The sequence below is a fragment of the Callorhinus ursinus genome, unplaced genomic scaffold, assembly GCF_003265705.2.
Source record: "Callorhinus ursinus isolate GAN/ISIS: 27379988/994484 unplaced genomic scaffold, GSC_fseal_2.0 scaffold8, whole genome shotgun sequence".
Lineage (NCBI taxonomy): Eukaryota > Metazoa > Chordata > Mammalia > Carnivora > Otariidae > Callorhinus > Callorhinus ursinus.
Window position 1 is genome coordinate 38093872 of NW_027397070.1, and position 13492 is coordinate 38107363.

At 49.9% G+C, this 13492-nt stretch overlaps 1 protein-coding gene across 6 annotated transcripts in view; it reads right to left on the reverse strand.

Annotated features, from left to right (window-relative positions):
* The window catches only part of SPTB (spectrin beta, erythrocytic), a 119180-nt gene that overhangs the window by 59411 nt on the left and 46277 nt on the right, over nt 1–13492 (reverse strand). For 5 of the 6 annotated variants that reach the window (XR_012379019.1, XM_073895353.1, XM_025869891.2 and 2 more), the window contains exon 2: nt 4935–5133. The exons of the other annotated variant lie outside the window; for it this stretch is intronic. Coding sequence is in view for 4 of the 5 variants with exons in the window: in XM_073895353.1 (XP_073751454.1) it covers nt 4935–5082 (148 nt within the window). In the remaining variant the exon portion in view is untranslated. The remainder of the gene's footprint in view (nt 1–4934; nt 5134–13492) is intronic. 6 annotated transcript variants of the gene reach the window in all.

Below are 13492 nucleotides of genomic sequence, written 5' to 3' on the forward strand. Positions count from 1 at the left end.
GCTGCTGAATCCCTGTGCCTGTGCTCCACCCCCCTCCACACACACACACTGTGGTGAAATCCTGCTCTCTGAAAGGCATCATTCACCCTCTGGACACAAGGCCCTTCTCAGGCAACTGGGGCACCTCTGGGGTACCTGGGATCAGTGTGATCCTGGTGCAGGTGGGGAAGGAGGCCCAGGGAAAGGCCATGCATTACCTTTGGCTACCAAAGTCAGGAAGGAGCCCATATCACCCTCTCTCTGTGGAGTTTCTAGGGAGCCACCATGGGTGGGCAGGGAGCAGCGGGGTCTGAGGGCCAACTGTCCTAAGGCTCTGATGGACTATCTGCTAGGCACAGAACTTAACCTTGGAGCCTGGGCAAAGTGGGTCTGGAAGACGCTCAAGGTTCAAAGTGGCAGCAACTCTGTACTTCAGAGCAAGGGACACAGCCCGCTGTGCACCTGCTGCCCTGCTGTGTTCTCTGAATTGTCCTCAACCAACCTCACCATGCGACCTCACCTCCTATCTAATAAGGAGGCTACAAAGACAGAATGCAGAAAGGAAAAGCATCTCTAGTTTGAAACATCACTTGGATTCTGATTTAAAGGCAAAACCAGAGTGGGCTACATCAATTTGTGCCCTTTGTTTGAAAAGGATGACTGTGTTCAACAGGCCACACACGAGGACAAAGGGCATGTCTGGCTCTCTCCTTCTCACAGAGCATCGCAAGAGGCCCTGGCCTGCTCTCTGTACTGCAACCTTCCAGACACCTCTGTGCTCCGAGGAGCTGGAAATCCTGCAGTGGGTGGCACGTGGGATGCCCAGATGCCTATCGAGTGTGTGGGCAAGGAGGGGGGAGGCTGATGCACAAGGTTTCTCTTTTGGGGGGAACCTTTCTGTTGCATTCCTCCTCTCCCACTTGGGCCACATCCACCCTGAGGCAGTGTCCTCACCTGAAATCAGTGGGGTACCCAGCCAGATGTGAGGGGACAGGCAGGCAGGCAGAGGCCGCCTCTGGGATGAGGAGAGAGCACAGAGGACGGGCTTTTCTGGCTGGTAAATTCCCTGCAGCCTGCAGTGCCTCATCCCTCATCCAGACAGCCACAAATGTTTACCGAATGGCTCCCAGGACGAAAAGGGGGAAGGACAGGAAGTGGGGAGTGAGTAAAAAGGAGGGTGGCTCTAGGAAGACACTGGAAGCCTTTCTACTGAGACGTGAAGGCTGGAACCTCTTGGCGGGGGGCAGAACTTGAGCTTTTCAACTGCTCCCCTTCCCCTAATCTTTCAAAAAAGTAGGAAGGTGCTAGAGGCAGTCATCAAAGCAGAGAACAATACCCGTTCAGGCTCAGAAGCCTCAGGGCTACCCAGCACTTAACCTCATGAGGTGCTGTCAGCTTTAAGACGCTGATGCTGAGAACTAACATCTGCCCAGGGACCTACTGGGCAAATATTCCTGCTGGACCCACCACCCAGTGCACCCCTGGGCACTGCTAAGGTCAAATCCATCCCTGTACATCCCCTTCTGCAGCATTTTCTTGCCCACCTCCCCCTTCATTTCAGTCAGGGTGATCCACAGTGTCAAATCCAGCGATTCATTTGGACAGAGGTCAGGTACTTGTATATCACTGTGGCAGTTTCCACACGGAATAACCAGATGGCTTGTTCATTTCAGTCCAGGGAGGAAGAGCTAGGAACGGTCTGAAAGGCAGAATTGGGAGTATTCCTTTGGAACTGAGAGGAAGTTGACTTAAGAGGCAGAAAAAAATGGAGCCCAGTTAACCAACTGCAAGTCTTCTAACCACAGGTCACTAAGTGGAGAAGGACCAGAGAAGCTGACACATGAGGAAGAACATCTAACAAGCCCCATCATTCTTTGGTTTCTCGGGCCTTCTGGGTCACCTGGCTGATAGCAGAGACGTGCCTGGGCAGCCTTAAAAGAGAAACATCTACAAAGCATGGGGCCTCATCCCTTTGCGTACTGGGTCTCTGGGGACTGAGCCAAGAGCTCCAAGCACAAGCATTAGCAGAATTTTCCCTGCTCCCTGGCTCCTTCTTCCAACCCAGGCCTTCTAAGACAAAGGAGGGTGGGGTTAAGGAGGAGGAAACAGGCCAAGATAACTGGGGCACTGACTGAGCTAATGATTCTGAAGGTCTGAAGTTAAGAGAAAGAACAGAAAGATATTACTAAGATTTCCTGTAAATACTAACATTCACCTAGTATTTTATTACTAATAAAAAACTTTCATAAACTTTATCTTACTTGACCTTCACAACACCCTTGGGAAAGTACTACCATCCACATTTTATAAAACAGGAAATTGATTCAACCTTCATGGCAGTAGCATTTGAGGTGGAACCTGGGTCTTGTGACATTTTTCTCCTCACCTCAAGACCTTCAATTTCAGAAAGAATCTCTCCAACTTTGCCACACACACCTACAAAGCAAACGACCGCCATCTTGTAAGAAACACAGGACTGAACGCCTTCCTTGCCAGAATGCTCTTAGGCATGGGGGAGTGGCTGCAAGGAGAGGAACCAGAGGCACTTCCGATTCCTCAGCCTCAGTCAGTGGAAACACTGACCCCCGCCTAGGCTGCCAAGGCAGCCCCGAAGATAATACCGCAGAGAAAAAGGTCAAGAAAACTGGTGGAACCTGACAGCCCCTTCCTCTGCTCTGCCTACCCACCAGAACGGGTTCATCTGACCTCTCTACTTTGGACCCTTCCAAAGCTTTGGCTTCTCCCACAGGTCACTCAGAGTGGATTCTCAGGAAAGTCAGTAGACTGCTTAGGGTTGTTTTTCAAAATCCTGAACGGACCCCAAACTCCCAAACTGCCATGGTTACCTGTTGGTCAGATGGGTCTAGATCATTAAGGTCCAGGCATTTAGTTCTATACTCCATGGTCCCCCACCCGGGGGGTGGGGCATACAGATTCTCTGTAGATGAGCAGCAACCTCTTGGTGAGACACAGGCAAGGCGGGTGGAGGCTCCTTCCCCATCAACCTGATCAACTTACCTTCACCGGTTTCCCAACCTGCTCATGAGACCTTGCTGCCATTCACACTGTCCAACAGGATGATGCTGTGTCCCGCCTGCGTGTCACCCTTTACTTCTGAAGGCATTCTCCACACACGAGTCCCTGATTCTCCTTGTGCCTCCTCCTTTGCTCTCTCATTGCCATTTAATTATGTGACTTTCCTATGGTTCTTCTCTAATTCTACTTGTGCTAATTAATTATGAACATTGTTCATTTTCCCTAATAGATCATAAAGTCCTTAGAGACAGATACTATGTTGAACTCATCCCTGTGGTTTCTTCTCCATTTTCATGTCTGGTCAGGGGTTTTAGCTTTGCACATAGTAGGAGTATAATAAATCACTGTTAAAATGGAATTTACCGTGGTTTCTTAAAAAACAGGGTATCTGTGAAACATATCAAAGGATCCTTTCACAAAAGACAGCCCCATTCCTTGGACTGTCCTTTGACAAGGCTTATGGAATCCCTCTCCCCCTCTATCACCAGGGTCACTGCAGTCAGGCTCAGTTGGCTCTGAGATCTAAAGACAGTAAAACCAGACTGGCAAAGACAAGGGTTCCCAGGCTGCTTATTTAAAGAGGTTAAGATTACATAAGCAAAGCAAGGGATGGGTGCTGTTATCTGTCCTCAAGGAAAACCAAGAAAGGACTTTTTAAGGGTAGGGAATGGGGAGGAGGGGATGAAGGAAGAAGAAAGCGAGTTTCCTACAAAGAACAAGGACTCAAAAGCTGACGGCTGAGCCCTGAATGGATTCTCCATCATGACAAGGGAATGAGACACCCCATTCCTTTTACAGAATGGGAAACCCAGATACTCCTAAGATGAAAGGCCATTATGGTCCCAGAGGGGCCGAGGGCCCTGCTCATGACTCAAGGTCAGCTGGAGACTGAGGCATCTGGGAGCACAGTGGAGGGACAGAAGGTAGAAGAGTACTACCAGGAACTTTGGATAGGGCCACTGAGTGATGGGGCACTGGGAGAATCGCTCTAGAAAGTGCTTGTGGGAGAGGCTGGGTCCTTCTTACAAAGTGAAGGTGGGGACAACTGATGATGGGGAAACAAATCTGATCTGGGTTCATGACTGGTGGAGCAGGTGATGGAATCTACCCCCAGCCCTTCTACGCACACAATGCCCCACAGAACTCAAACTTTCCTTCTTGGCCAAGGACTTCAGGCTGGAGCACAGCTACCCTTGGCCAGGATCCAGGGCGGCAATGGTCCCAGGGGTTGGTAGGAAAAAAAAATCCCAAGAATCAGATCTCAGCCAGCAGGGTGGAGGAGAAACCATTTCTGCTGGGAATTTAAGTGCGTGCTCTCTCTCGCGCTCTCTCTCTCTCACACACACACAAACACACACACACAGAAATCGATTATAAACCTGCTAAGTAAAAATCTAATTCCAGTTTAAGGATAAGAGGTTTAGTCCAGAAAATCCGGCTTCCTGAGCCACTGTGGGGAGGATGTTATCTGTTCTCAATTTCCTATCAAATCCATCTTTTCTTTTGGGACCACAGCGAGGATGATGATAATTTCTCTATCTCTGCCTAGGGGACCGAGGTGCATCATGAAGCCCCATGCACCTCTACCTGGCTGTCCAGCCCCTCAGACACTCCTTCACCCAGACTTTCTCTTCACTCTTTGGCCACAGGTCATTCAGGACAGAGGCAGAGGGCTGGGCCTCCCTGGCACCGCCTCCCACCTGGGATGAGGTGAGGCATGCTTGAGAGCAGAGGCTCCCTGAGCCTGTGCTCCCTTCCAACAGGGCCAGGTCTCTCTTGGAGCCACACAACCGTGTCTCCATCATGTCCCTGCCAGAGCTCCCGCCAGTGCACACATAGGATTGACCACAGGAAGGGAGGGGACTGAAGCTTGGGATTGTGAGACCAGCTCCTCTAACCCCCACAGCCCCAAATGGTACCTGCCAAGGCCTTGATCCGGGACCTCTCAAACAGCCTGGCTGAGCTGTTGTCATTATCCAGCTCATCGTCCGGGGCAGCCCAGCGGGCATTGATCCGGCTGTACGGTGGCTGGTTGCCCACGTTTTCAAACTCCGTGGCCGATGTCATGTCAGCAGGCTCTCAGCAGTTTCGCCTGCCTCAATCTTCATGGAAGGGTCCCTAGGGGGGACAGCAACACAGTCAGAGGGTTAACCCCCTCCCTTGGACTTTTTCTCAGGGGAAACTTATTCAGAGCATCCAACAAGGGGAGGTCCTTACAGGAGCGGCACATCATGCCAGCTGCCGGGCCATGCTTCCCCCCCCCCCCCGGGGTCTCTGGGTTAGAAAATATTGCAGCGGCAGCCGCGGCAGCAGCAGCCCCAGGAACGGCGACAGTGGCGGCAAGGATGGAGAGCTGCATGCAGAAGGGGTCAGGACGGCCAGCAGGTGGAGACGTCAGTCGCAGTAAGCCCGCTTCCTCCAAACCTGCGGCCACCACAGCTGCAGGGAGCTCGGGAGGGATCAGGGAGAGGGGGCGGCTCTTCTGGGAGCCAGGGGGCTGGGCAGGGTGGGCGACGGCGTCGGGGCTGGGGGGGGGGGCGTGGGCAGAAAAGCAGCTCCGCCCTTTGGACTGGGGCCAGGACCAAACCTGGACGGAAGGTGGGGGCAGGAAGGAGAGGTGAGAAGCTGGAAGTTGGCGGAGTCCCACTCAGATGTGAATCAGTGGGGAGAGAGACGAACGTGAGACGCCACGGATGCCACCAGCCCTGGCAGCTGCGCTGGGGAAAGTGGGCTCCTCAAGGGCGCTGCCCAAGATCCCTCCCAGGGCTTTCCCAGCAGCACGTATTTACAAAGCTGAGCTCTTGGTTTTGTCTTCTCTGAAAGGCAGTCAGGTACGTGGACAAGGTCTTCTGTTGAATCCCAAATCAGCCCAAGGAGCCCAGATGACCTGCTGTCCCGTCAGGCTCATCAGTGTGATGTGGGGGTGGTGGTGAGGGGACCTATGTGTGTTCATCTGTGCAATGCACGTGAGCACTGTGTTCTCACTTGCCTGTCATTTATATTTGCTCATTCATTCGTGATAACTTCAAATATGTACTGAAGCCCAACCAGAGGGCAGGCACTGTGCTAGGCAGTTAGGAGTAAGACAGGAAGGACCCTGTCCTCATGGAGTTTACCCTCTGGCAGCAAGACACCCCATTAAATAAGCAGCTCCAGTAAGGCATGGTGTGTGCCACTGCTGGGAAAGAACGAGGAATGGTGGCGGACTCATGGCCAGGCTGGGATGTCAGGGGGAGGGAAGGGTAAGCTGGTTCCTAAAGGGAGCCTGGAGGCATTCTGTGAGGGGATAAAGAGCAGGTAGAGAGTTCTGAAGGTGAGAAAGAACATGGCAAAATTTCAGAACGTGACAATGTTACTAGAGGGTGAGAGCAAGGTCAGGGAGAAAAGGGGTACAGGAGCTAGAGATGCGGGGCTAGGTCTTGAATGTCTTGGGCCTTTGGAAAATGACTAGCTTTCCTTCAGCCTTAATTTCCTCACCAGTACCTCCCTTTCAGGCATCTCCCCAGGAAGCTAAAGAGATTCAGGAGATCAAGTCTATAAGACTCAACAGGGAGCCCAGAGCCTTGGATCCAAGAGAACAAAAGGGGGTAGAGGTGGGGAGGCCATGAGGCAGAAAAATGACAAGTGTGGACAACCAGTGAGCTGTGAGGTAAACCACTCCCTCCATGAATGTGTGCACACACACACGTGCACTGACATTCCACACACAGACACATACATCTAACACACATACGCACACACCCAAACAGGCATAAGGTTGAAGAAATGATACAAGCTCACCAATCCAAGTGTAAATGCAGTGCTGTCGCCCTTATTTTTCAGACACAGAATCACTTCAGACTCCTCTTTCCCCAGGCTGATTAATCAATCCCACCACATCCCTTTGAGGTGAGACAGGAGCCAGAATTATCCATCTTAATTGCACAAGGAAGAAAACCAAAGGCCTCACATTGGATGAGGCCTCCCCAAGGTCATCTAGGGAATTCTTGCTACAGCTAGGGCTAAAGGCCAAGCTGTAGCCCGTTTATCCCCCTCTACTAGGCAGATTTTAGGGAAGCAGATTAGATTTAGGAGAGGAACATGGCACATGAGGACAGAGGGAATTCCGCAGCTTCCAGGACCTGGCAAAGGTGTTTGCTTCTCAGCGAAGGGGAGGCGTAGGGTGGGGAAGCCAGTCATCACCCCACAATGCCAGGCCTGTGCCCAAGAACACCCTCATCCCTTAGACAGCCTGTCGTCTTCCACAAATGGACACATGACTTCCAGGGCTGAGATTTCGCATTCAACTGGTTGGGCAAAGAGCTGGGAAGGACACCCTCCTCCCCATGCTCCCCCCAGCTTCCCTGAAGGGGAGCTACTGCTGGCTCCCAGCTCTGGGCAGGAGACAGGCTGACAGCCTGACCACCTCCTGCTGGGCCTCAAGCCTGTCCAGTAGCCCCCCCGCCCCGAGAAGGGCCGGGCTGCCAGACACAGGAAGTGAAGTAAGATCATATCCTGCTTGCAGGAGGTAACTGGACCCTGGCTCTCCTTCTTGTCCTGGGCTATTTTTAAGAGCGACTGAGAGAGGCCCAGGCCACGGGCCGGTGGGAGGGTGGGGGTGAGATTACCTTTGCCAGGGCTCCGTAAATAAGTCTGCCCCAGAAAGATGAGCCGGAGCAGGCACAGCAGCAGGCCAGCATTCAAGACAAGATTGATGGCGCCGGGTGCAGAAGAGCAGCTACTAGAGAGCAATTCATCCTGCTTAAAAACACCACGCCTGGGGCGCCTGGGTGGCTCAGTCGTTAAGCGGCTGCCTTCGGCTCAGGTCATGATCCCAGGGTCCTGGGATCGAGCCCCGCATCAGGGTCCCTGCTCTCTGGGAAGCCTGCTTCTCCCTCTCCCACTCCCCCTGCTTGTGTTCCCTCTCTCGCTATCTCTCTCTCTCTGTCAAATAAATAAATACAATCTTTAAAAACAAAAACCAAAAACGCCATGCCCCCTGCTGCTGTGGCTTAGAGAGGGCAGCTGTAGGGCAGTGGCTTGGCTGGGAAGTGATAAAACACATGTATATGTCTAAATACAAAAGTCTAAGGTTTTGGGGGGTTTTGTTTTGTTTTTAGGATGTCAGGTCCCTGAAGACATCCACCAAAGAAAGAAGATTCAAAAACTAAAGGAAAGCCCTCTTTCTCCTGCCCCCAGTGGCCTGCCAAGACTGCATTCCGTCAGAGCCAAGGGAGGGGGTGCTGGTGGTGTGTTCAGTGGGTCAGCAAGGGGGGAATCAGAGAATCAGGCGTGAGAGACAGAGGAAAAGAAAAATCTGAAAACAGGAAAGCTACGGATGGTTATTCCAGGGAAACAAAACAAGAGCAAAAATAAAACCCCAGATGATGCCTACAACCAAATTTGACCCAGAGCTTTCCCAGGGTCACCCATGTCAATTTTCATTACTGTCATAATATCCCTTTGAAGGCTGGCAACAAAGAAACCAACATGACTGAAAAGAGCAGCGTATGGTGGGGGTTCATGGGGGAGACACCTAACCAAATGGGGAGTCATGGAAATGATACTTAAGTTGATATCTGAGGGGAATCTGGAACTCAGGTAATTGGTCACATTTGAAGGATATAAGTCATCTATGCACCTAGAGTGGCCTTCCATTAAGTATGGAAGGCAGCAAGTACATGGCTAACATTTGACCTTAACCTGCATCTCACTCCCCTGCCAGCAAACCCAGGAGAAAGGGCATAAGAAGTAGTTCCTTGTCCTTTCACCGCCCCCAATGAACCCTCAAGCTCCTAAGAAGTCCTTCTCCCAACCCATGAGACCCTTGTCAAAGTGTAGGTGGCTCCTCTCTGGCCTGTGTGACTCTATGCCCAGGAAAGGCCACCTTCTCTGTCCACCTACCTGCCTATCGCAACGGGATAGGCCTGTCTCCAAATGCACAGGCCCGAGGCTTACCCTCACCTGCTGAGCTTCGGCCACCCCCTAGTGCCAGGTTACATTTTGATCAGGATGGGTTCCTAGAAGACTGGCCCACAGCTCAGGACAGAAAAGCTCATCTGATCGTACAGGGCATTCACTCATAGAAGGAGCGCCTGCTTGGTAAATGGATTTCACAATTTCACGGCGGAAACCCTTAGCTCCACCTTTCACGGTGTGCCCAGGACCTCATCCGCTTTTTTTTTTTTTAAGATTTTATTTATTTATTTGAGAGAGAGAGAATGAGAGATAGAGAGCACGAGAGGGAAGAGGGTCAGAGGGAGAAGCAGACTCCCTGCCGAGCAGGGAGCCCGATGCAGGACTCGATCCCGGGACTCCAGGATCATGACCTGAGCCGAAGGCAGTCGCTTAACCAAACCACACAGGCACCCGACCTCATCCGCTTCTGAGATCAGGTGTGAGGTCTCAGAATCTCAACCTCATGCACTATGCCCCCCTAATCCCTGGGGCGGCGGCGGCTTCTCTCCCACCTGCAGGAGCCCAGCTAGCACTCGCTTCAGCCCTCCTGTGGGCACCGAGGAGCAGAGGAGGGATGCGAGGGATGCGCTGCTCTTTTCTTCCCCACCCCGTCTCCTCTTCCCGGGTGGCATAGCACCAGAGAAGCAACAGAGCCCGAAGCTCTACTTCAGGAGGGGGAGACGGGGAAGGAGATGCAGGGCGATGCTGCTCTTCCTTCGCAGGGTCACAGGTCACAGGCTGCTGCAAAGGCTTCCATGCGCAATTCCTTCAGCAGAGAATTTAGACCGCTCCTACCTTTAGTTTTCTCTCTAGCTGTAAGGTTGGACTCTTCCTCTGCTTTCTATTTTGTCCTGCCCCTTTATGCTACCCTAAACCTGTTTTTAACATATTTTGGTACTATGGTAACCCAGGTCAGGAGATTAAATCCTGAAGTTTCCCTGGTAACTTTTCTGCCAGTGCATTTACTAAAACAGAACATCCTCCTACTCCCTCGGGTAGTAATCTCACTGCATATTCACAGATACCTTACAGAACAAATATATACTAAAATAGCAGGAGAACCAATGAGACGCCCAGCACAGAGTACACTAACTCTATCTCAAACCCTAACCTCCTGCCCACCCCCAAGCTCTAGTCTGGCACCTCCATCTGTCTACCAGATATCGCCACCTAGAAATTACAGCTCCGTCTCAATATGGCTAAACCTGAGCACATGGCTCCCAGGACAGAAGAGGGGAGTTTTAGGACCAGGAGCTGACACTGAGGCCCAATGAGGTAAGCATGCCATCTGTGGGTGACTGTTCCAGCAGATGGACATCAGCAGCAGCACCTGGATCAAGCTGCTTCTCCTCCCCAGAGCACACTCTCCTTTTGCACACTCTGCAGTTCCCATCCTGAATGGCCCCGGCTGCCAGGCCCACAAGCAGCAGAGGATAGTTAGGTGTTCTTCAAGTGTCAAGATTCCTATCCGTGGTTGCCACCATCAAGGATCCCCATGCATTTGCAATACCCTGGCCATTCTAACCCACTGCTTCCCCGGAGCCTTCTGCTCCAGTTTCTTTCACCAGGCAGGGACCTGAGGTCCACATGTCCCAACTTGTCCACTCTCATCATGGAAAAATCTCCTAAGAACTGGCTCCAGTTAAGCTGCAGCTGTGGAATGGGAGTGGGGGCATGGTGGGATCGTGACCCTAGTAGTTCTTCTAGGGATTTGGTTGGGGAACAGGTGCAGCTCAGCGTTGATATAGAGAGGGATTGCCACCTCAGTCCTCTATCTTAATAGCATCTATCAGCACCTCACGTCCTACACAGATGCAAATGTCCACTGGGAATGATTAAAGGAGACAGGAGAGATGATACTCTTAATATACATCATTTTCAACAACTATCCTCTATTGGGATTCTTGGGCTCAATATCTACATTTACAGAAAGCTATTACAACCCAGTCCTACCTCTTATCTTTCCCAATTCACTTCCCTTCAGGATAGCTACTGGCCTCCCCGCCCAGAATAAGTAATATTCTATGGTAGTTGAATTAAAAGTTGAATGCCCAATTTCTCTTCTTCCATGAAGACTTTTCTAGAATACCCACAGTGACTTCTCTCTTCTCTGATGAAAATTGTTAGGGAGGTAGTAAGGTCTCAGTGTTGGGAGGTGGTTAAGAATAAGTTGAAATAATTGATTTGAAATAACTGTTGAGATATTTCTAATGAAATAATTGATTCAGAAAAATATCATCAAAAAATAAAATAATTAGATAGGTAACCGGAGAACTACACAACAGAATCAAGTTCCCAACGCTTGAATTCACTGACGAATCTTAGTATCACTAACAATAGATACTGGGTGTCTCCTGATATGATGCAGTATGAAGGATATCACAACCAATGACATTCTTGCCAAAAAGGTTGAACCTCAATCTGATCAATCTTTAGAGTTAAGTTCCCCTTATAGGAATTATAGGAGACCAAAAGACAAGTTAAATGACCATATGAGGAAGCAAGAGACAGACCCACAAGTTGGGACATTCTGCAGACAACGGACTCCATTTCTTCAACAAGTCAATGGCATTAAAACAAACAAACAAAAAGGAGGCAAAGACTAGGGACTGATGTAGATCAAAAGAGACTTGGGAGATGTAATAAGTAATGTAATGTGTACCTTGTTCGGATCTTGAATCAAACGACTATTAAAACACATTTCTGAGACAACCAGGGATATCTGAATTATAGACTCAATACTGGATAACCAGAAATTATAGTCCATTATGTTAGGTGTGATAATGGCATTGCGGTTATCTAAGAATATAAACCTTTTTTAGAGGTGACGAATGTAGTTGTGGGGGAGGGGGTGGCGGACAGGACAGGTCATCTGGGATTTGCTTAAATATGCTACAACAAAGTGGGAAGCAGATGAAGTAGAAAACCCCTAACTGCTGACTTGGGATGATCTACACATGTGGGGGTTCATGATACTATTCTCTCCACTTTGGGTATATGTTTGAAAATCTGTACAATAAAAATGTTCACTTACCATTAAAGTTAAATTTTATCAATTTTATTATAAAAAGTCATATGCCCTAGGTACAACTGGAACTTAGAATAAAAGCCAACCCCTTATCATGGCCTTGATGCCCAGCATGGTTTGGCTTCTGCCTCCCTCTCCAAGCACATCTCCCCATACTCACTACCTGCAACCTGCAAGCCTTTCAGTTCTTCCAACTTGCCATTTCTTCCCCAGTTCAGGCTCTTGTGCATGCTGTGCCCTTGGTCTGGGACACTTTCTGGAGTATCTCTGCATGTCTGGTCCTTTAGGTCTCCTCTTATTTTTTAAAAATTTTAATTAATTAATTAATTAAACAGAGAGCGAGAGAGAGCACAAACAGGCAGAGTGGCAGGCAAAGGGAGAGGAAGAAGCAGACTCCCCACTGAGCAGAGAGCCCAACGTGGGGCTTGATCCCAGGATGCTGGGATCATGACCTGAGTTGAAGGCAGACGCTTAACCAACTGAGCCACCCAGGTGCCCCCGGGTCTCCTCTTAGATATCATCCCCTTGTAGAAGTCCTCCAAGGCACCCTATCTCAGGTAAATTCTTTGTCAGCTTCAATCTGGGCACCCTGCCTGACCCCTTCCTAGCACTCATCATAATAATAATTACTCTTACATCTGTCAGTTTTTGTTTTTGCTTCTCTCTGTCTAGACTATAGGTTCCTCACAGGCAGCAGCTGTGTCAGTCTTATTCATTATTATATTCCAGGGTCTAGCATTGTGCTTGGGACAAATGGACACACAATATTCTCTTCCTCTTAGGGACCTAAGCTCAAACTCTAGAGCCTCTTTAAACCCTTCTGTCCCACCATATTCCTTGATCTACTCATTCAGTTATCACGCTTAGGTGCATTGGGCACTTATTCAATATTTATTGATCATCAAAGCCAGTCATTCTGCCCTCTAAAGTATCTTCCTTTCATCATTCCTTTATGTTCTAAAGCTTCCACTTCACTTCAGGCCCTTATGACTTCTCACCTGGACTTGTGTAATGGTCCATCTCTGTCCAGACTTAGCCCTTTCAATCCATCCTGCATGGATGACATGCCTTCTACTCTGTAACAAGTCTATCACACACAGTTTACCAAAGCCCCACACTGTCCAGTGCTCATGATGACATGCCTCTACTCTGTAACAAGTCTATCACACACAGTTTACCAAAGCCCCACACTGTCCAGTGCTGAGCTCATACTTCCTTTTATGCTAACTCTGCTCCAACCAAGAGGGTACCCATGTCCCCCAGCCCCCACCGCTGTGTTAGGTGCCTCTACAACTTTATTTGTGCCACATTCCATATGCTGAAATTTAGTCATCTTTCCTCTCTCCTGGCAATTTAAAACAATTTCCAAACACTTAGAATCACAATATACAACATTTTCCTAGAATCTGAGTGAGGTCACCTTTCCCCTCCTTTCCCACCCCATGGATCCTCCCCCGCCTCTACATCCAAGTCGAGAGGACAATGGAGATGGGCTCAGGGAAAGCGGACGGT